This window comes from Microcaecilia unicolor, chromosome 3 (genome assembly GCF_901765095.1).
Source record: "Microcaecilia unicolor chromosome 3, aMicUni1.1, whole genome shotgun sequence".
Taxonomy (NCBI): domain Eukaryota; kingdom Metazoa; phylum Chordata; class Amphibia; order Gymnophiona; family Siphonopidae; genus Microcaecilia; species Microcaecilia unicolor.
The window spans coordinates 352,549,077-352,572,357 of NC_044033.1; the positions used below are offsets into that span (position 1 = coordinate 352,549,077).

The 23,281-nt window shown below is 41.3% G+C and overlaps 1 protein-coding gene across 1 annotated transcript in view; it reads right to left on the bottom strand.

Moving 5' to 3' along the window:
• ADGRG6 (adhesion G protein-coupled receptor G6) overlaps positions 1–23,281 on the bottom strand; it is a 491,599-nt gene that overhangs the window by 204,085 nt on the left and 264,233 nt on the right. Inside the window, 7 exon segments of the mRNA XM_030198502.1 lie at positions 3,946–4,008; positions 8,404–8,481; positions 12,139–12,216; positions 14,557–14,634; positions 16,976–17,053; positions 19,397–19,474; positions 21,818–21,895. Coding sequence (XP_030054362.1) covers positions 3,946–4,008; positions 8,404–8,481; positions 12,139–12,216; positions 14,557–14,634; positions 16,976–17,053; positions 19,397–19,474; positions 21,818–21,895 — 531 coding nt within the window.

Genomic DNA, 23,281 nt, shown 5'->3' on the forward strand with positions numbered 1-23,281 from the left:
TTTAGTCCATTTTGGTTAAACCTTTAAAACAGATCATTACGGCTTGGATTTATATTGTATCTTTTGTCAAAATAGTATCATCACGTGCTTTATCAAAGCACATTACAGATGCTATCAAAATATTCAGGTAGTCCTTTTTATTATATTTGTTCTGTTGAGTTAAGTACCGTAGTGTCTAGAAGCATGCTCTCTCGCAAAGATGGCATAACAGCTTGTAAAGATGAGCGCAAAGAAAGGCCAAAGCTGCTATACTGCTACCTAGCTGGAGACCAGTGCAAATAAAGAATGCACAGTCACATCCCAAGATTTCTCCTTGCTCCAGTCATCTACATCCAAGTCCTACTTCACATACATTTGCATTTCCTTCCCCAGCATTGCCAATAATGTTGGAAAAGAAACAGGAAAAATGCACAAGACATGAATTAGTAGCACTTTGGAGGTAATTGTATATCTATGTGCCTATAAATAAACTCCCAGAAGCCACCTGGTAGGAGCCTATTCTGTAAAGCAAGGGTGTCCAACCTCGGCCCTTGCCAGGTCAGGTTGTCAGGATTTCCTTAATGAATATGCATGAGATCTATGTGCATACAATGGAGGCAGTGCATGCAAACAGATCCCATGTATATTCATTGGGGAAATCCTGAAAACCCGACTGGATTGCGGCCCTTGAGGACTGAGGTTGGACAACCGTGCTATAAAGGAACATGCCTATGCCTAGATGCTAGAGATACATGTGTAACTTATAGTAGTCTAAAGTTAAGTGCATAAATGTGAGTCCTGCCCTTGCTTCACCCAGACTTTACCTACCTGAATGCCCATCTGTCAAATACACGCTCTGTGAGATATGTGTATATTTACTGAATAGTGCTTGAGTGGGATTTTGGCATTTACGTACATATTAATCTAATGATTTACCCACATAATTGGCACGTAAATGTTACTACATGTTTTATAGAATTACATCTTGTATTCAGTAAACTCTCCTCCTCCCCCCCCCCCCCCCCGCCAAAAAAGATTGTTTTTACGGATGCAGAACCTATAATCCTATATATTATTTTCAAAATTATTTCTTGGGATTTTAACTACTACTACTACTACTACCATGACTAATGTTTTTAGATGATGACAAATTCATCATCATCATCCATTATCTACCACAGGTTTGGCAATGGTGACTGTTCCAGCTTCATTACAGATCACCCTCAGTCTTCCTAGATCTCTTTTTCCTGTAGGTCAATATTGACTGAAATTTGTCTCTTTTTTGACTCTGTTGCAAAAATTGTCTCTCCCCCCCTGTTGCCTCCCAGAGTTGGAACTACACCCTTTCAGGTTGCCCAGCACTTTTTGGAACCCCTGAAACAACCTCCCCGTCCCTTCTTTTTCCTCCCTTTAGAAGGTACATACTTCTGGATTCTGCAGCTCTGTTCTTCATCCTCCTCTGTAGGATACACTTTCTCTAAACAGAATTCCCAAGTGCCCATTCCATTTGTGCTGACATGGGTATGGGTCTGCTCTAGATGCTGGGATGAACCCTTCTAATTCCTACATCAGAGGGAAAGATGGTTCTGAGGTGAGATGAGGAGGGGAGTAGTAACGGTGAGGGGAAGAAGAGGATGCACTTAATCTTGCCTATTTTATAATCTGCATGCCTAATTCATCTCGTGCACAACTCCAAAGGGGGTGTGGTCAACGGCAAAAAGGGGGAGAAAAGGACTCAGGAAATGGAATCGGAGTTAGGTGGACAGGACATAATGGGTTAAAAAAGAGGAAATGAGAGTGAAAGAGGGACATGAAGGGTGGGAGATGTCTGAGGTGAGAAAAAATGAAAATAGAGGAGGGAAAGAGGACATACCAAAAAAGTTCAAATGAAAAGGAAAACAAGAAAATGAAGTCAAGAAAAAAGCAAAGAGGAAACCAGAAATGGGCAAGGACAATAAAAATGTAGGTGCTCTTTTACTAAAAAGTGTACTAAGCAGTTATCCGCATAATTAGGTGTGCATAAAATTATTGGCTAAAGTGGTGATAACAACCAATAATTGGTCTTAAGCACTAACTGACACTAATTACTGGTTGTGCACGTATCTGCTCTACACCTCTATTCTGTAACCTGCATGCAACTCCAAAGGGGGTGTGGTCAAGGGAGGAGCATGGGTGGGTCATGAGCGTTCCCAGGATTTAGGTGCAGAATTATAGAATTCTTCCATTTCTGCACCTGAGAGTAGTTAGGTGCAAGCACTTACACCACCTTTGGCAGGCATAAATGCTTGTGCCTGAAGTTAGGTGCAAAAAATGGCTTAAGCTAGCATTCTACAAAGACAGTTCCGTGTGGAGCTGCCTTTATAGCATTTGCACTGAGCGTGCATCATCCCATTGCTTAACTTCGTAGACACTCCACAGAATTCCTCCCCCCTTGAGTGTGACTTGAGTTGCGCGTGCAATTTTGTTCGTATTCTGTATTGCACGTGCAACTTCTTAACAAGTCAATCAGCGCCGATAATTGCCGCTTATCGAGCAATTGATACTGCTTGGCTTTGATTAGAATTTACACGCACAACTTGCTAAGAATATTCTATAAAGTGACGCGTGTAAATTCTAATGCATGCTTCTGAAAAGGAGTGTGGCCATGGGTGTGGAATGGGTGGTTCATGGGCATTTCTAAAAAATTATGTGTGTTCTTATAGAATAAAGTTTTCCTTAGCATAAATTCCTGCAACTAGATTTAGTCGCGTTGATGGGCCCTAGGCATATTCTATAAATTGCGTCTAACTTTAGGCATGGTTCATAGAATACAACTAGGCGTATTTTTTTCAGCACCAATTTTTGCAGCACCATGTATAGAATCCTGCCCTTAGTGTGTAAATTAGTGCATGCTGTTAGAGCATGAGTGCAGTAATAATACCATGTTGGCAGCAAACCCATGAGATATCTATATAGCCTATTATGGGGCAAAATATGAGAGAGTTATGGGCAGAGAATGGGCATAGACTGTGCATTTTACAGTGTATAGATGTACTTACTGCCACAGATGGTAATGGTGAGTGCATCCATGCTAAATGAATATACCTACAGCATGATAAAGAACTTTTGTCTGTGGTAGCTGTATGGTAATAAGCTGGGAACACCCCAACAGTCAGCACACAGGCTCTGCAGTTACCACGCCTCCTCTAAATATCAGGACTGCCGAGGAGGGGGCAAGATTACCCCGGGCCCGGCCTCCAAGGGGGGGCCCGGCGCCGACAAGGCTTCCGGTGGCAGGCAAGCAGGCACACAGGAGTTCTGTTCCCTCGGTCTGTGTTTCTCCTTCTCCTGTGTGCTGGGATCCAGGATATCGAGTTAACGCAGTTCTGCCACCACTGGTCCTGCCTCCTGCCTTGCCCCGCCTCCTCCTGTGTGAAGTACTTCCTGTTTCTACATAGGCAAGAGGGAACGCAGCAGTAAGAAGATCCTGTGGTGACAGAGCTGCCCTGATGCGATAACCCAGGTCCCAGGACACAGGAGAGCAGATGCAGTAAGTATTTTTTTTGGGGGGGGGGGGGGGGGGTAGCAGCTACGGTGACCTGGTGGTGGTGGTGGGGAGGCAGCAGTGAATGTGGTGGCCTGGTGGGGGGTGGGTGGCAGTGACGGTGGCCTGGTGGTGGGGGGGTGCGGCCCTTCTCCAGGCCTACCTTTGTCTTTCAGCGGCCCTGCTAAATCTTTATGTCTCACAGCAATTACACATGCAAATTGCAGCACTGTAAAATTGGCATTTACATTGCTAAACAAAGTTTCCAAAACAATTTCCCTGATTTAACCCATTTTCAGAAAACTTCTATTTCATTAAAGAATATTTTTAAAAGAGTACATTCATTCGTTGATCATTTTATTTAAATATACCACTTAATTAATTTATAAAATCAATTGCTGAAAATGCAAAATAAAGAGCAAATGCAAGACAGCATTTCTTACCAGACTTGGGATTATCGGTTCTGTTAGTATCAGATGTGTTAGGGGTGATAGTGAATGGTTTAGCTGGTAACAAAGACAAGAAACACATGAACTTGCATGGAAATGTCATTGATGAAGAACATAACGACATAATGCATGATGACACATGAACTTGCAAGGAAATGTTGTTAGCATGAACTTGCACAGTAAATGTCATTATGTTGATAAAATAACCTCATGCACCATGAAAAGCAGCAGAATGCAGAGAAGAAAGACAAGCAATATTAGGTAATAGAGTAGGCATCTCATTAGTGAACTGATGGAAATTCTAACAAGGGGCAGTTATTATAGAATGCTAGTCTAACCAGGTATGAACAGGTTTATGTGTTTAGGTGCAAGCACTTACACCAGCCGTAGAGCTGATGTAAATTGATGAAAAATGAACATAAATTGTAGTATTCTATCATCTACACTTGTAGCTGTGTACCCTTCCCATGCTCCACCCAGACTCAGCTAATGGGAATGCACATCTTCAAATTTAATAGATTTTATTGAACTAATTGTTATATTTTGTGTGTTGTTTTTGTAGAAGTTTGCTAGATATTATCCCCCTGATTCTATAAAGGTCGCCAAAAATTGTGCACGCAAATTTTGGCGTGTTCCTGATTTGTGCACGTAATTTAATAGAATATTGAGTCAATTAGTGCCAATAATTGGCTTTTTAACAAGCAATTATTGGCACTAATTAGATTTAGTTGGGACCAACATGTAAAGTTAGGCACAGAATCCACACCTAAAATTTGCACATGGTCCCAAAAAAAAAAAGGGGTTGTGGAAATAGGAGGGTGATGGATGTTTCGGGGTGGAATGGGGCATGGTTTCAAGTTACACATATAATTACAGAATAATGGTGTTCCATGAGTAAATTTAGGCATGGGCATTTACACAACATTTTCATTGGTGCAAATGACGGTGTCTAAATTTACATGCAACTCTCCACGTATGCGTGTATTCTATAAACCGCACCAAACTTTAAGCGTAGCTTATGGAATATCATTTAAGCCACATATAGAATCTAGCCCTATCTGTTATTATATGTTGTTATTGGATTGTTTTATTTTGTAATTTTAAATCTGTTATTGTAAATATTTAATTTTATAAATTTTATGTATGTAAATTTATAAGCGACTTAGATATAGGCGGTATAGAAATCAATTAACTATAACCTTACAGATTAGCATGCAGCCAGAATATTGACATTTATTGACGTGTGCACACATAGGCAGATATTTTGCTGTTATTCTGGTCATTTATGTTCATGCTTAGCACCAAATGTTGGAACCCACATTATATAATTATCTCCACTGTGTTCAAGGAGGCAATGGGGTGGGGGGGGGGGGGGAGTCAAATGCCACAGGGAAAACAGAAGATGAAATTTAGATCAGTAACTCCTTTGAGATGCCCACTAAATCAACAAATATTGCTACTATCAAAGATATAGGGATTTTTATTTTGTTTTTCTTTAGAAAAACAAACAATCCAAATTAAAGCAATTTTCAAGCAGTCATTCAGAGCATGCTTGCTGCCATTTTTGTGGAGCAATATTTTTTAAAAAGTTGCATACACCTGAATTCAGATGTCCAGATGAGGACATCTACAATTCAGTAAGTATTTTTAAAAGGGTCTGCCAACATAGATCCTTTTCTAAAATACATGCCTTCATGAATGTCCCTATGGGGGTGATATCCCAGGAGAACACTCATTTTAGAGAAGGAGACATGAAGGAGACATCAAGAACATGGATGCTAACCACCTTGCTATATAGATGATCTTCCCATCCCCCCCAATCACAGCAACCCTTCCCCCACCCTCCAAACCCCTCTAGCCACGTCTGAGAATCACTCTGGAGGTCCTCCAATGGTGCTGTAGTGGAACAGGGCAGGAGTCATCACCTCCACTTTTGCCCCTTTCGGCTCTAGGTGTCAAAATGGTCATGTACTACAGCAGAGTTCAACCTTTCAAATAAGTGAGATCACCTTTAGGAGTCAGCACTGCTATTTAACACCCAGAGGCAAGTGGGGTGGGAATGAAGGGGGCAACCTCTGCCTGGTTCCACTATACCACCATTGAGGAACACGCATGAGTCCAGGGGGGGGGGGGGCTGGAGGGTCCTGGGAGGTGGGGAAAGGTTGGGTTAGGATACATGGGAGGGTCTTTGCAGTGGAGGAAGGGGCTTGTCAGGGGTTCTATAGAATGCTCAAAGGGGGAACTGAGATGCTATGATTGGAGGGCCGTGAGGATGGTTCCCAGTGCTCTGAGCGAAGGGGTAGAGGGATTGGAGGAGTCAGTGGTCCTATGTGTTGGGGCTGTTCCCATGCTACTGGACTGTCAGTAGCACAGCTGTATTTACTGATGGCTTGATGAAAGCAGCTGCACTATCAGCAGTCATGACAGCTATTGCACAGTACCAACCCCATACATTAATTGTAAAATCTGATCACAGCATTTTTGCCACTGTAGATATCATAAGAGCAAGTCAAACTGCCAGTATTGATCTTGGTGGTCATAGATGTGCCTTCTCCTTCTGATATAGGGAAAGCATGTTTATGTTTTCATTTTGCCCTAGTCTTGCTCAAACCATGTCCCCTTGCCAGATGAACGTCTTGGCAATTTATTTATTTATTTATTTGTTACATTTATACCCCGCATTTTCCCACCTTTTTGCAGGCTCAATTTAAAAGTTTGAATCCTGGCTTCCCAAAATCGGGTTATAAACATTTTTCATAGCTGGATGTTTATGTGCCAGGATTCAAATATCTACATCAGGAATGGGGCTACCAAAATGTGCATCTTAGTAATGTAGATATTCATACCTAATTACTTCTTAACAGTTTAGTCAGTTGCTAGAGACTTCATGCACTAATCCAGTAACATGGTCATGGGTTAAGCTCTTGCAAAATTTAGCTATGGGGCACAAATGAGTTCATGACTCATCTGCACCTCATAGCTAAATTTTACAAGAAATATTTCATACATTGCTACAGTTGGGAACTTGGCCATTCTGTGAAGTGGCAAAATAGGAACTCCATATGGTGGTGGGGGCTACTATTTATAAAACCTTCAGGGCCTGAATCAGAAGTCCCCAAGAATATACCCTGTGAGCATAATTCTATAAAAGTTAACAAGTTAGAGCACCATTTAAGACTCTTATGTAGTTTGTTTGTTTTTTTAAATAAAGACAAATAGTGCCTATTTGTCTTTATAAAATACTAGCATAATTGGTTGGCGTAGACATTTATAGCAACCCTAATTAAGTGCACAGGCTGCAATCTTTCTGTATTTTTAATTTTGAGCCATCCCTTAATCTTTACAGTAAAAGGCCTCCTAAAACAAGCATTTTTAGAAAACTTATAGGTGCTTGGGAGCAGCTATAAATCCTAACATTGATTTATTAAGGAATCCATATACATTCCCATTCTAATGGGGAATGCACATATAGATTTTGGTTTGACAGCCCATATTTACATGTGTAAATACTGACTTTCTAAAACTGGGTATTCCATGTGTATCTGAGATACACATGCAAATGTTTGTTATATAAACCTGTAAATCGTGACTAGGGCTTCTAAAATAACCTCCATATTGTAACAAGAATAAATCGCTGATAATAAAATATAGAAAATTTTTAAAACACACTGGTTACAAATGCTGAAAATTTCAACATTAATCTTAAAACACAGTGCATTCATTGGCTGAACATTTTATTTAAATATACCTTTACAATATTCAATAAAATTAGTTGATAAAGATCTAAAATACACTGCCTTGGGTGAATCTTTTCATAAAGGTGATTAAATAAATTCCAATAAATAAATAAAATAAAGAGCAAGACAGCATTAAGTAGAATGGCCTCACTCTAGATAAAAGTTATTCTATGAGATGGGGGGAGGGGATATATTTCCACAATGCACACTGCGGGTCCTCTTACTAAGCTGCGGGAAAAAGGATCCTGCGGTAGCGGCGGGGGGCATTTTTCCCACTGGCCAGGGCCCTTTTTACTGCAGCAGGTAAAAAGCCCCTCCCCCCAAAAATGGTCATGCGGTAAGGTAACCCTTACCACGTGGCCATGCGGTGGGGAACACTTACTGCCACCCACTGAGGTGGCGTTAAGGGCTCCCACAGTAACCCATCGGTAACTGGGCAGTACGCAGGTTAGCGCTCACTAGGTGTGTTGGACCAGCAGTAGTTCCAGATTAGCTACCCACATTGGGCTTCCGCCACTTTGTAAAAAAAAAACCCTGTATCAAAAGAAATGAACATATTGTAAAAAAAAAAAAAAAACTAATTTCATTAAAGAATATGTTTAAAAGAGTACATTCATTCACTGAACATTTTATTTAAACATACCACTTAGTTAGTGCATAAAATCAATTGGTGAACATGGAAAATAAAGAGCAAATGCAAAACAGCATTTCTTACCAGACTTGGGATTATTGGTTCTGTTAATATCAGATGTGTTAGGGGTGATAGTGAATGGTCTAGGAGTGGTTACATTAGCTGGTAACAAAGACAAGAAACACATGAACTTGCATGGAAATGTCGTTAATGAAGAACATAACGACATAATGCATGTTGAAGCATGAAACTTGCACCATGAAAAGCAGCAGAATGCAGAGAGCACAATGCAAAGAAGAGAAACAACAAGCAATGGGGTCCTTTAACAAAGGAGCGCTAGTGTTTTTAGTGTGCGCTAAACGCTAGAGACGCCCATAGAAATATATGTAATCCACTCATATAAAGGCAGTTGTCGTGTGCTTCTCTTACTGGGAACCATACATACAGGAGCAATCCCGAAAATAATCTAGTTGAGCTGGCGCTACAACGGCATGAGGGGGAAGTCCTTGACACAGCCTAGCAAGCGAAACATGCATGTCGGACAGTTTTGAGCCCCCAGTCCGAACATACTTAAAGATAAGTGCTTTAATTATACCAAAATGATTGTGTAGAAGCCGATAAAGAACTTGGTGCTGTATGAATTGCCAAAAAATAATTATTGGATAATCAAGCACCACTGAGGCAAAACCAGAAAGTCTGTGAAAACTGGATAATGGAATAATAAACTATACAATGTGGTGGGAGAAAAATATGTATTAGTAAATCTGGGACCAGTGGCGTACCAAGGGGGGGGGGGGGGGGGCGGGGGTGGTCCGCACCGGGTGCATGCCGCTGGGGGGCACCTGCTCCTCCGAATTCGCTATTAGATTGTAAGCTCTTTGAGCAGGGACTGTCTTTCTTCTATGTTTGTGCAGCGCTGCGTATGCCTTGTAGCGCTATAGAAATGCTAAATAGTAGTAGTAGTAGTAGTAGAGGGGGGGAGGTGTCATCTAGCGGGGGGGGGGGGGGGGGGGGGGGGGGGGGGGGGGGGGGCGCATCGGCGCTCCACCCCGGCTGCCATCCAGGCCAGGAATGCCACTGTCCAGGACTGTTAAATTTGATGAGTGTTCATAGAAATATATGTGCATTTCTAATGTTTAGCATGTGCTTATCTTTAGCGTGCACTAAAATCGCTAGGGTGCCTTTGTAAAAGACCCCCAATATTAGGTGAGAGTGGGCATCTCATTAGCATACGGTGTTCAAAGTGGGGTAGGGGAAGGGGTGTATGAATAGCAGAAAGCATATGGTTAAACTAAGATCAGTAATTCCTTGGAAATGCCCACTAAATCAACTAATATTGCTAGTATACAACAAATGGGCCTTGTAATTATTTTTGTTTGTTTGTTAATGACACTTTTCAAGCTGCCCTTAAGAGCAAGCCTGCTACCATTTGTTTAGTCAGTCGCTTAGGACTTCATGTATTAACCTATTAACATGGTCATGGGTTGGTACTAGTTCCCATGAAATTTAGCCCCAGGATGCAAATGAATTCATGACTCACCTGCATCCATTAGCTACATTTCACAAGAAATATGTATTTTTTTACATTGTCAAAGACATAAACTTTGCCCAATTCTGGAAACAGCAAAATGGGAAACTATTTTTAAAAAACAGGTATTTTCTGTGGTGGTGGCGTTTACTAATAAAGCCCTTGAGTACTGAATCAGAAGTCTCAAACTGCACCCCTGAAATGTGCTTGGATTTTCTATGGCACACAGCAGGGTAATCGTGAAACACTTCTTTGAATCCAAGGCCATGAGAAACTTTTCTGGGAGAACAAACATGATCACTGACTGAAGAGTTTCCATCCTGAAGTGGGAGACTGACAAGAAAGACTAACCTTTTCTAGATCAAAAATTAGTTGGAAGGAGTCTTCATTCTTGGGAATGATGAAATACATGGAGTATCTTCTTCTTCCATGCTCCTACTGGGAACAAGGGTGACTGCATCCAGGGCAAGTAGTTTTGACACAGTGGCTTCTATTGCCAACCACTTTCATTTATATTTGCAAGGAGCTTCCAAGAAGAATTTGACAATGGAGTGGAAGAATTCTAGTTTGTACCCTTTTCTGATGAAGTCCAAGACCCACTGGTTAGAATTAATTTTTGCTAATCCCTCAAAAAGGCAGTCAGCCTACCCCATATCTGTAGAACTGAAGAATAGATCAGGATCCCATCATTGGTTGGCCCGGGTGGCACTGGTTGAATGGAGAACTTGGGATGCCCCAGGTTTTTCCCCTCAAAAGGAAGAGTGCCATGATTGATTCTGGATCCTTTGAAAATACACCAAAAGGCCTCACCTATATCTCTTAGCCTCATGAAATCAAAGATGACTGCAGAAGAATAAGCCAAAAACTTTGGCTTATCTTCTGGATGTCTCTGAGAATGAGGATCTCCCAAGTCCTTAACTAGTTTGTTCAGATCCTCACCAAACAGCAGCGAAGCTTCATGGGAAGAGGTTGAAAGCTACAACAGCTGACCAGATCCAAAGCCAAAGCAGGCACTGTGCCATAATGGACAAGATCATGCAGCAGGAAAGTGCCCTGATCAAATCATAGAAGACATCAACCAAGTAGGTCAACCCTTCCTCATGTTGAGGTCTAGGATCTTCTGACTCTTGGTCAGTCCCATCCCTTTGCTGAACCCATCGAAGACAGGCTCTAAACACATAAGAGCTACAAATGTGAGTCTGGAGCCCCAATGCTGCAACATCAAAATCCCTGTTTAAGAGCAGACTATACTTTCTGGTCTTGGAGATCCTTAAGTACTGTACCACCATCATCAGGTTCGTTTGGGTGACCACTGTCACCAAGGCATTTATAATAGGTAAACTGTTCCTTTGCTTCTGATGCAATTGGGTAGAGTTTACCAATAGCCCCTTCCACTTTATCAGAGGACTCCCATTCAGCAGAAACTATGGCCTACATAGCCCATTCTATAGCAAAGGTCCTAGGAGGCTTCTGTCAACTATCCATCAAAGAATGCCCTAGATTTCAGGGCTCCTGTGCCTCAGGAGAAGAAATATGCAATGCTGACAGGGATTATGAAGTCAGCACTGGGAGCTCTTTCTTATAAAATAACCTGTGCACAGAGTGGTCATTCCCCTCTTCTACTAGGATCTCTCCATCCTCCAGAACATTTCTGAGGAGGCTACAGACAGTGCATGTTCTGATGAGCTCGCTGATTGGCCTGAATACAGATCCCACATCTCCTGCCATTCCAATCTGAGCTTTTTTGCAGCAGAAGAATCCATAATCATGAGGCTGCTATTATGGAGACTTGTCCCTGGATGATTTTGCTCTTTTTAGGAGGCATGCTTAATGGAGAAGAAGGGTAAAGGTTGGAGAAAAAAAAAGAGTGTCTTGATCTTGAAGCCCTACTGACTCCCCATGTTGCTATCTTGTAGAAGTCAGTCCCTGCTGCAATGGCTGGAGCTGCTCAGAATCCTTATGGGTAGTCATACTTCAGACGTTTTATATATCTACCTGCTGGCCAATGGGTATAACCTAAAAGTTCAGGATAGATCTGATGAGAATGCTAAAGAAATCATGACTATGGCTTCTAAAATAACCACCATACAGCAAGAGAATAAAAGACAACTTAAAGAATTATTTCTTGTTAACCAAATATAGAAAATGTTTAAAAATGCAACAAATTTCATTAAGAATACTTAAAGCACAGCACATTCACTCCCTGAACATTTTATAAGACATGACTAAATTGTTCCATAAAATTAACCAATGAAGGTGTACAATAGTGAAAGCAAGACAACACTTCTTACCAGAGTTAGGATTATCAGTTCTGTAAGTATCAGATGTGTTAGGGGTGATAGTGAATGGTTTCGCAGTGGTTATATTAGCTGGTAACAAAGACAAGAAACACATGAACTTGCATGGAAATGTCGTTAATGAAGAACATAACGACATAATGCATGACAAAACAAGCTTGCAAGAAAATGTTGTTAGCATGAACTTGAATAGTTAATCGTTAAGTTGATAAAATAACCACATGCACTATAAAAATTTGCAGAATGCAGAGAAAAGAGACAACAAGCAATATTAGGTAACAGAACAGGCATCTCATTAGCATACTGTGTTCAAAGTTGGGAGGGGGAAGGGGGTGTGAATAGCACAAAGCAGAGAGTTAAACTAAGATCAGCAATTTCTTGGAAAGGTCCAATAAATCAATTAATATAATTATTATACAACAAATTAACCTTGTTGTAATTTTTTTTTCTTTAAAAAAAACCCCAAAATATAGCAGTTATCAAGCAGTCATTAAGAGCAAGCCTTATCAGTTTAGTCAGTTGCTTGGAGATTCATGTACAGTACTAAACTGTTAGCATGGTCATGGTTAGTCTAGTTCTTATGAAATTAGGTCATCAGATGCAACTGAGCTCATGGCTCATCTGCAGGCCAGAGCTAATTTTTTTTTAATACCATACTCCTGGAAAGTGGCACAATGTGATTTTTTTTTTAAAGACATATTTAGGGGCATAATCGAAAGAGAAGGGTGCCCATCTTCCGACACAAATCCGGAGATGGGCGTCCTTTTCTCAGGGTCACCCAAATTGGCATAATTGAAAGTCGATTTTGGGCGTCCTCAACTATGGTCCGTCGCGGGGATGACCAAAGTTCACGGGGACGACCAAAGTTCACGGGGCCATGTCAGAGGCGTAGCGAAGGTGGGACTGGGGCGTTCTTAAGAGATGGGCGTCCTCGGCCAATAATGGAAAAAAGAAGAGAGTCAAAGATGACTGCAGAAGAATAAGCCCAAAACTTTGGCTTATGTTCTGGATGTCTCTAAGAATGAGGATCTCCCAAGTCCTTAACTAGTTTGTTCAGATCCTCACCAAACAGCAGCGAAGCTTCATGGGAAGATGTTGAAAGGCTACAACCGCTGACCAGATCCAAAGCCAAAGCAGGCACTGTGCCATAATGGACAATATCATGCAGCAGGAAAGTGCCCTGATCAAATTATAGAAGACATCAACCAAGTAGGTCAACCCTTCCTCATGTCTAGGATCTTCTGACTCTTGGTCAGTCCCATCCCTTTGCTGAACCCATCGAAGACAGACTCTAAACACATAAGAGCTACAAATGTGAGTCTGGAGCCCCAATGCTGCAACATCAAAATCCCTGTTTAAGAGCAGACTATACTTTCTGGTCTTGAAGATCCTTAAGTACTGTACCACCATCATCAGGTTCGTTTGGGTGACCACTGTCACCAAGGCATTTATAATAGGTAAACTGTTCCTTTGCTTCTGATGCAATTGGGTAGAGTTTACCAATAGCCCCTTCCACTTTATCAGAGGATTCCCATTCAGCAGAAATTATGGCCTACATAGCCCATTGTATAGCAAAGGTCCTAGGAGGCTTCTGTCAACTATCCATCAAAGAATGCCCTAGATTTCAGGGCTCCTGTGCCTCAGGAGAAGAAATATGCAATGCTGACAGGGATTATGAAGTCAGCACTGGGAGCTCTTTCTTATAAAATAACCTGTGCACAGAGTGGTCATTCCCCTCTTCTACTAGGATCTCTCCATCCTCCAGAACATTTCTGAGGAGGCTACAGACAGTGCATGTTCTGATGAGCTCGCTGATTGGCCTGAATACAGATCCCACATCTCCTGCCATTCCAATCTGAGCCTTTTTGCAGCAGAAGAATCCATAATCATGAGGCTGCTATTATGGAGACTTGTCCCTGGATGATTTTGCTCTTTTTAGGAGGCATGCTTAATGGAGAAGAAGGGTAAAGGTTGGAGAAAAAAAAAGAGTGTCTTGATCTTGAAGCCCTACTGACTCCCCATGTTGCTATCTTGTAGAAGTCAGTCCCTGCTGCAATGGCTGGAGCTGCTCAGAATCCTTATGGGTAGTCATACTTCAGACGTTTTATATATCTACCTGCTGGCCAATGGGTATAACCTACAAGTTCAGGATAGATCTGATGAGAATGCTAAAGAAATCATGACTATGGCTTCTAAAATAACCACCATACAGCAAGAGAATAAAAGACAACTTAAAGAATTATTTCTTGTTAACCAAATATAGAAAATGTTTAAAAATGCAACAAATTTCATTAAGAATACTTAAAGCACAGTGCATTCACTCCCTGAACATTTTATAAGACATGACTAAATTGTTCCATAAAATTAACCAATGAAGGTGTACAATAGTGAAGGCAAGACAACACTTCTTACCAGAGTTGGGATTATCAGTTCTGTAAGTATCAGATGTGTTAGGGGTGATAGTGAATGGTTTCGCAGTAGTTACATTAGCTGGTAACAAAGACAAGAAACACATGAACTTGCATGGAAATGTCGTTGATGAAGAACATAACGACATAATGCATGACAAAACAAGCTTGCAAGAAAATGTTGTTAGCGTGAACTTGAATAGTTAATCATTAAGTTGATAAAATAACCACATGCACTATAAAAAGTAGCAGAATGCAGAGAAAAGAGACAACAAGCAATATTAGGTAACAGAACAGGCATGTCATTAGCATACTGTTTTCAAAGTTAGGAGGGGGAAGGGGTGTGAATAGCACAAAGCAGAGGGTTAAACAAAAATCAGTAATCTCTTGGAAAGGTCCACTAAATCAATTAATATAATTATTATACAACAAATTAGCCTTGTTGTAATTTTTTTTCTTTTTCTTTAAAAAAACAAAATATAGCAGTTATCAAGCAGTCATTAAGAGCAAGCCTTATCAGTTTACTCAGTTGCTTGGAGATTCATGTACAGCACTAAACTGTCAGCATGGTCATGGTTAGTCTAGTTCTCATGAAATTAGGTCATCAGATGCAACTGAGCTCATGGCTCATCTGCAGCCCAGAGCTAATTTTTTTTTAATACCATACTCCTACTTTTCACATTCTGGGAAGTGGCACAATGTGATTTTTTTTTAAAATCCATATTTAGGGGCATAATCGAAAGAGAAGGGCGCCCATCTTCCGACACAAATCGGGAGATAGGCTTCCTTTTCTCAGGGTCACCCAAATCGGCATAATTGAAAGTCGATTTTGGGCATCCTCAACTGCAGTCCGTCGCGGGGACGACCAAAGTCCACGGGGGCATGTAGGAGGTGTAGCGAAGGCGGGACTGGGGCGCGCTTAAGAGATGGGCGTCCTCGGCCAATAATGATAAAAAGAAGGGAGTCAAAGATGACTGCAGAAGAATAAGCCCAAAACTTTGGCTTATCTTCTGGATGTCTCTGAGAATGAGGATCTCCCAAGTCCTTAACTAGTTTGTTCAGATCCTCACCAAACAGCAGCGAAGCTTCATGGGAAGAGGTTGAAAGGCTACAACAGCAGACCAGATCCAAAGCCAAAGCAGGCACTGTGCCATAATGGACAAGATCATGCAGCAGGAAAGTGCCCTGATCAAATCATAGAAGACATCAACCAAGCAGGTCAACCCTTCCTCATATTGAGGTCTAGGATCTTCTGACTCTTGGTCAGTCCCATCCCTTTGCTGAACCCATTGAAGACAGGCTCTAAACACATAAGAGCTACAAATGTGAGTCTGGAGCCCCAATGCTGCAACATCAAAATCCCTGTTTAAGAGCAGACTATACTTTCTGGTCTTGGAGATCCTTAAGTACTGTACCACCGTCATCAGGTTCTTTTGGGTGACCACTGTCACCAAGGCATTTATAATAGGTAAACTGTTCCTTTGCTTCTGATGCAATTGGGTAGAGTTTACCAATAGCCCCTTCCATTTTATCAGAGGACTCCCATTCAGCAGAAACTATGGCCTACATAGCCCATTGTATAGCAAAGGTCCTAGAAGGCTTCTGTCAACTATCCATCAAAGAATGCCCTAGATTTCAGGGCTCCTGTGCCTCAGGAGAAGAAATATGCAATGCTGACAGGGATTATGAAGTCAGCACTGGGAGCTCTTTCTTATAAAATAACCTGTGCACAGAGTGGTCATTCCCCTCTTCTACTAGGATCTCTCCATCCTCCAGAACATCTCTGAGGAGGCTACAGACAGTGCATGTTCTGATGAGCTCGCTGATTGGCCAGAATACAGATCCCACATTTCCTGCCATTCCAATCTGAGACTTTTTGCAGCAGAAGAATCCATAATCATAAGGCTGCTATTAAGGAGACTTGTCCATGGATGATTTTACTCTTTTTAGGAGGCATGCTTAATGGAGAAGAAGGGTAAGGACTGGAGAAAAAAAAAGAGTGTCTTGATCTTGATGCCCTACTGACTCCCCATGTTGTTTTCTTGTAGAACTCAGTCCCTGCTGCAATGGTTGGAGCTGCTCAGAATCCTTATGAGAAGTCATACTTCAGAGTTTTTATATATCTACCTGCTGGCCAATGGGTATAACCAACAAGTTCAGGATAGATCTGATGAGAACGCTAATGAAATCATGACTATTGCTTCTAAAATAACCACCATGTAACAAGAGAATAAAAGACAACTTAAAGAATTATTTCTTGTTAACCAAATATAGAAAATGTTTAAAAATGCAACAAATTTCATTAAGAATACTTAAAGCACAGTGCATTCACTCCCTGAACATTTTATAAGACATGACTAAATTGTTCCATAAAATTAACCAATGAAGGTGTACAATAGTGAAGGCAAGACAACACTTCTTACCAGAGTTGGGATTATCAGTTCTGTAAGTATCAGATGTGTTAGGGGTGATAGTGAATGGTTTCGCAGTAGTTACATTAGCTGGTAACAAAGACAAGAAACACATGAACTTGCATGGAAATGTCGTTGATGAAGAACATAACGACATAATGCATGACAAAACAAGCTTGCAAGAAAATGTTGCTAGCATGAACTTGAATAGTTAATCATTAAGTTGATAAAATAACCACATGCACTATAAAAAGTAGCATGATGCAGAGAAAAGAGACAACAAGCAATATTAGGTAACAGAACAGGCATGTCATTAGCATACTGTTTTCAAAGTTAGGAGGGGGAAGGGGTGTGAATAGCACAAAGCAGAGGGTTAAACAAAAATCAGTAATTTCTTGGAAAGATCCACTAAATCAATTAATATAATTATTATACAACAAATTAGCCTTGTTGTAATTTTTTTTCTTTTTCTTTAAAAAAACAAAATATAGCAGTTATCAAGCAGTCATTAAGAGCAAGCCTTATCAGTTTAGTCAGTTGCTTGGAGATTCATTTACAGCACTAAACTGTTAGCATGGTCATGGTTAGTCTACTTCTCATGAAATTAGGTCATCAGATGCAACTGAGCTCATGGCTCATCTGCAGCCCAGAGCTAATTTGTTTTTCTTAATACCATATTCCTACTTTTCACATTCTGGGAAGTGGCACAATGTGATTTTTTTAAAAAAGACATATTTAGGGGCATAATCAAAAGAGAAGGGCGCCCATCTTCCGACACAAATCGGGAGATAGGCTTCCTTTTCTCAGGGTCACCCAAATCGGCATAATTGAAAGTCGATTTTGGGCGTCCTCAACTGCAGTCCGTCGCGGGGACGACCAAAGTCCACGGGGGCATGTCGGAGGCGTAGCGAAGGCTGGACTGGGGCGTGCTTAAGAGATGGGCATCCTCGGCCAATAATGAAAAAAAGAAGGGAGTCAAAGATGATGCAGAAGAATAAGCCCAAAACTTTGGCTTATCTTCTGGATGTCTCTGAGAATGAGGATCTCCCAAGTCCTTAACTAGTTTGTTCAGATCCTCACCAAACAGCAGCGAAGCTTCATGGGAAGAGGTTGAAAGGCTACAACAGCAGACCAGATCCAAAGCCAAAGCAGGCACTGTGCCATAATGGACAAGATCATGCAGCAGGAAAGTGCCCTGATCAAATCATAGAAGACATCAACCAAGCAGGTCAACCCTTCCTCATGTTGAGGTCTAGGATCTTCTGACTCTTGGTCAGTCCCATCCCTTTGCTGAACCCATCGAAGACAGGCTCTAAACACATAAGAGCTACAAATGTGAGTCTGGAGCCCCAATGCTGCAACATCAAAATCCCTGTTTAAGAGCAGACTATACTTTCTGGTCTTGGAGATCCTTAAGAACTGTACCACCGTCATCAGGTTCTTTTGGGTGACCACTGTCACCAAGGCATTTATAAAAGGTAAACTGTTCCTTTTCTTCTGATGCAATTGGGTAGAGTTTACCAATAGCCCCTTCCACTTTATCAGAGGACTCCCATTCAGAAGAAACTATGGCCTACATAGCCCATTCTATAGCAAAGGTCCTAGGAGGCTTCTGTCAACTATCCATCAAAGAATGCCCTAGATTTCAGGGCTCCTGTGCCTCAGGAGAAGAAATATGCAATGCTGACAGGGATTATGAAGTCAGCACTGGGAGCTCTTTCTTATAAAATAACCTGTGCACAGAGTGGTCATTCCCCTCTTCTACTAGGATCTCTCCATCCTCCAGAACATCTCTGAGGAGGCTACAGACAGTGCATGTTCTGATGAGCTCGCTGATTGGCCAGAATACAGATCCCACATTTCCTGCCATTCCAATCTGAGACTTTTTGCAGCAGAAGAATCCATAATCATAAGGCTGCTATTAAGGAGACTTGTCCATGGATGATTTTACTCTTTTTAGGAGGCATGCTTAATGGAGAAGAAGGGTAAGGACTGGAGAAAAAAAAAGAGTGTCTTGATCTTGATGCCCTACTGACTCCCCATGTTGTTTTCTTGTAGAACTCAGTCCCTGCTGCAATGGTTGGAGCTGCTCAGAATCCTTATGAGAAGTCATACTTCAGAGTTTTTATATATCTACCTGCTGGCCAATGGGTATAACCAACAAGTTCAGGATAGATCTGATGAGAACGCTAATGAAATCATGACTATTGCTTCTAAAATAACCACCATGTAACAAGAGAATAAAAGACAACTTAAAGAATTATTTCTTGTTAACCAAATATAGAAAATGTTTAAAAATGCAACAAATTTCATTAAGAATACTTAAAGCACAGTGCATTCACTCCCTGAACATTTTATAAGACATGACTAAATTGTTCCATAAAATTAACCAATGAAGGTGTACAATAGTGAAGGCAAGACAACACTTCTTACCAGAGTTGGGATTATCAGTTCTGTAAGTATCAGATGTGTTAGGGGTGATAGTGAATGGTTTCGCAGTAGTTACATTAGCTGGTAACAAAGACAAGAAACACATGAACTTGCATGGAAATGTCGTTGATGAAGAACATAACGACATAATGCATGACAAAACAAGCTTGCAAGAAAATGTTGCTAGCATGAACTTGAATAGTTAATCATTAAGTTGATAAAATAACCACATGCACTATAAAAAGTAGCATGATGCAGAGAAAAGAGACAACAAGCAATATTAGGTAACAGAACAGGCATGTCATTAGCATACTGTTTTCAAAGTTAGGAGGGGGAAGGGGTGTGAATAGCACAAAGCAGAGGGTTAAACAAAAATCAGTAATTTCTTGGAAAGATCCACTAAATCAATTAATATAATTATTATACAACAAATTAGCCTTGTTGTAATTTTTTTTCTTTTTCTTTAAAAAAACAAAATATAGCAGTTATCAAGCAGTCATTAAGAGCAAGCCTTATCAGTTTAGTCAGTTGCTTGGAGATTCATTTACAGCACTAAACTGTTAGCATGGTCATGGTTAGTCTACTTCTCATGAAATTAGGTCATCAGATGCAACTGAGCTCATGGCTCATCTGCAGCCCAGAGCTAATTTGTTTTTCTTAATACCATATTCCTACTTTTCACATTCTGGGAAGTGGCACAATGTGATTTTTTTAAAAAAGACATATTTAGGGGCATAATCAAAAGAGAAGGGCGCCCATCTTCCGACACAAATCGGGAGATAGGCTTCCTTTTCTCAGGGTCACCCAAATCGGCATAATTGAAAGTCGATTTTGGGCGTCCTCAACTGCAGTCCGTCGCGGGGACGACCAAAGTCCACGGGGGCATGTCGGAGGCGTAGCGAAGGCTGGACTGGGGCGTGCTTAAGAGATGGGCATCCTCGGCCAATAATGAAAAAAAGAAGGGAGTCAAAGATGATGCAGAAGAATAAGCCCAAAACTTTGGCTTATCTTCTGGATGTCTCTGAGAATGAGGATCTCCCAAGTCCTTAACTAGTTTGTTCAGATCCTCACCAAACAGCAGCGAAGCTTCATGGGAAGAGGTTGAAAGGCTACAACAGCAGACCAGATCCAAAGCCAAAGCAGGCACTGTGCCATAATGGACAAGATCATGCAGCAGGAAAGTGCCCTGATCAAATCATAGAAGACATCAACCAAGCAGGTCAACCCTTCCTCATGTTGAGGTCTAGGATCTTCTGACTCTTGGTCAGTCCCATCCCTTTGCTGAACCCATCGAAGACAGGCTCTAAACACATAAGAGCTACAAATGTGAGTCTGGAGCCCCAATGCTGCAACATCAAAATCCCTGTTTAAGAGCAGACTATACTTTCTGGTCTTGGAGATCCTTAAGAACTGTACCACCGTCATCAGGTTCTTTTGGGTGACCACTGTCACCAAGGCATTTATAAAAGGTAAACTGTTCCTTTTCTTCTGATGCAATTGGGTAGAGTTTACCAATAGCCCCTTCCACTTTATCAGAGGACTCCCATTCAGAAGAAACTATGGCCTACATAGCCCATTCTATAGCAAAGGTCCTAGGAGGCTTCTGTCAACTATCCATCAAAGAATGCCCTAGATTTCAGGGCTCCTGTGCCTCAGGAGAAGAAATATGCAATGCTGACAGGGATTATGAAGTCAGCACTGGGAGCTCTTTCTTATAAAATAACCTGTGCACAGAGTGGTCATTCCCCTCTTCTACTAGGATCTCTCCATCCTCCAGAACATTTCTGAGGAGGCTACAGACAGTGCATGTTCTGATGAGCTCGCTGATTGGCCAGAATACAGATCCCACATTTCCTGCCATTCCAATCTGAGACTTTTTGCAGCAGAAGAATCCATAATCATAAGGCTGCTATTAAGGAGACTTGTCCATGGATGATTTTACTCTTTTTAGGAGGCATGCTTAATGGAGAAGAAGGGTAAGGACTGGAGAAAAAAAAAGAGTGTCTTGATCTTGATGCCCTACTGACTCCCCATGTTGTTTTCTTGTAGAACTCAGTCCCTGCTGCAATGGCTGGAGCTGCTCAGAATCCTTATGAGAAGTCATACTTCAGAGTTTTTATATATCTACCTGCTGGCCAATAGGTATAACCTACAAGTTCAGGATAGATCTGATGAGAACGCTAATGAAATCATGACTATGGCTTCTAAAATAACCACCATGTAACAAGAGAATAAAAGCCAACTTAAAGAATTATTTCTTGATAACCAAATATAGAAAATGTTTAAAAATGCAACAAATTTCATTAAGAATACTTAAAGCACAGTGCATTCACTCCCTGAACATTTTATAAGACATGACTAAATTGTTCCATAAAATTAACCAGTGAAGGTGTACAATAGTGAAGGCAAGACAACACTTCTTACCAGAGTTGGGATTATCAGTTCTGTAAGTATCAGACGTGTTAGGGGTGATAGTGAATGGTTTCGCAGTGGTTACATTAGCTGGTAACAAACACAAGAAACACATGAACTTGCATGGAAATGTCGTTGATGAAGAACATAACGACATAATGCATGACAAAACAAGCTTGCAAGAAAATGTTGCTAGCATGAACTTGAATAGTTAATCATTAAGTTGATAAAATAACCACATGCACTATAAAAAGTAGCATGATGCAGAGAAAAGAGACAACAAGCAATATTAGGTAACAGAACAGGCATCTCATTAGCATACTGTGTTCAAAGTTGGGAGGGGGATGGGGGTGTGAATAGCACAAAGCAGAGGGTTAAACTAATATCAGTAATTTCTTGGAAAGGTCCACTAAATCAATTAATATAATTATAATACAACAAATTAGCCTTGTTGTAATTTTTTTTGTTTTTCTTTAAAAAAACAAAATATAGCAGTTATCAAGCAGTCATTAAGAGCAAGCCTGATCAGTTTAGTCAGTTGCTTGGAGATTCATATACATTACTAAACTGTTAGCATGGTCATGGTTAGTCTAGTTCTCATGAAATTAGGTCATCAGATGCAACTGAGCTGATGGCTCATCTGCAGCCCAGAGCTAATTTTTTTTTTTTTAAGACACCATACTCATACTTTTCACATTCTGGGATGTGGCACAATGTGAATTTTTTAAAGAAAAAAAAAGACATTTTTAGGAACATAATCGAAAGAGAAGGGCACCCATCTTCCAACACAAATCGGGAGATGGGCGTCCTTTTCTCAGGGTCGCCCAAATCGGCATAATTGAAAGCTGATTTTGGGCGTCCTCAACTGCAGTCCGTCGCGGGGACAACCAAAGTTCACGGGGGCATGTCGGAGGCGTAGCGAAGGCGGGACTGGGGCGTGCTTAAGAGATGGGCGTCCTCGGCTGATAATGGAAAAAAGAAGGGCGTCCTTGACGAGCATTTGGTCGACTTTACTTGGTCCATTTTTTTTCACGACCAAGCCTCAAAAAAGTGCCTGATCTGACCAGATGACCACCGGAGGGAATCAGGGATGACCTCCCCTGACTCCTCCAGTGGTCACTAACCCCCTGCCACCCTCTAAAAACAACTTTAAAAACTTGTTTTGCCAGTCTCTATGCCAGCCTCAAATGTCATACTCAGGTCTATCGCAGCAGTATGCAGGTCCCTGGAGCAGTTTTAGTTGGTGCAGTGCACCTCAGGCATGCGGACCCAGGCTCATCCCCCCATACCTGTTACACTTGTGGTGGTAAATATTGAGGCCTCCAAAACCCACTAGAAACCCACTGTATGCACATGTAGGTGCCCCCCTTCACCCATAAGAGCTGTGGTAGTGGTGTACAGTTGTGGGGAGTGGGTTTTGGGGGGGGGGGGTTGGGGGGCTCATCACCCAAGGTAAGGGAGCTTGGGACCAATTTC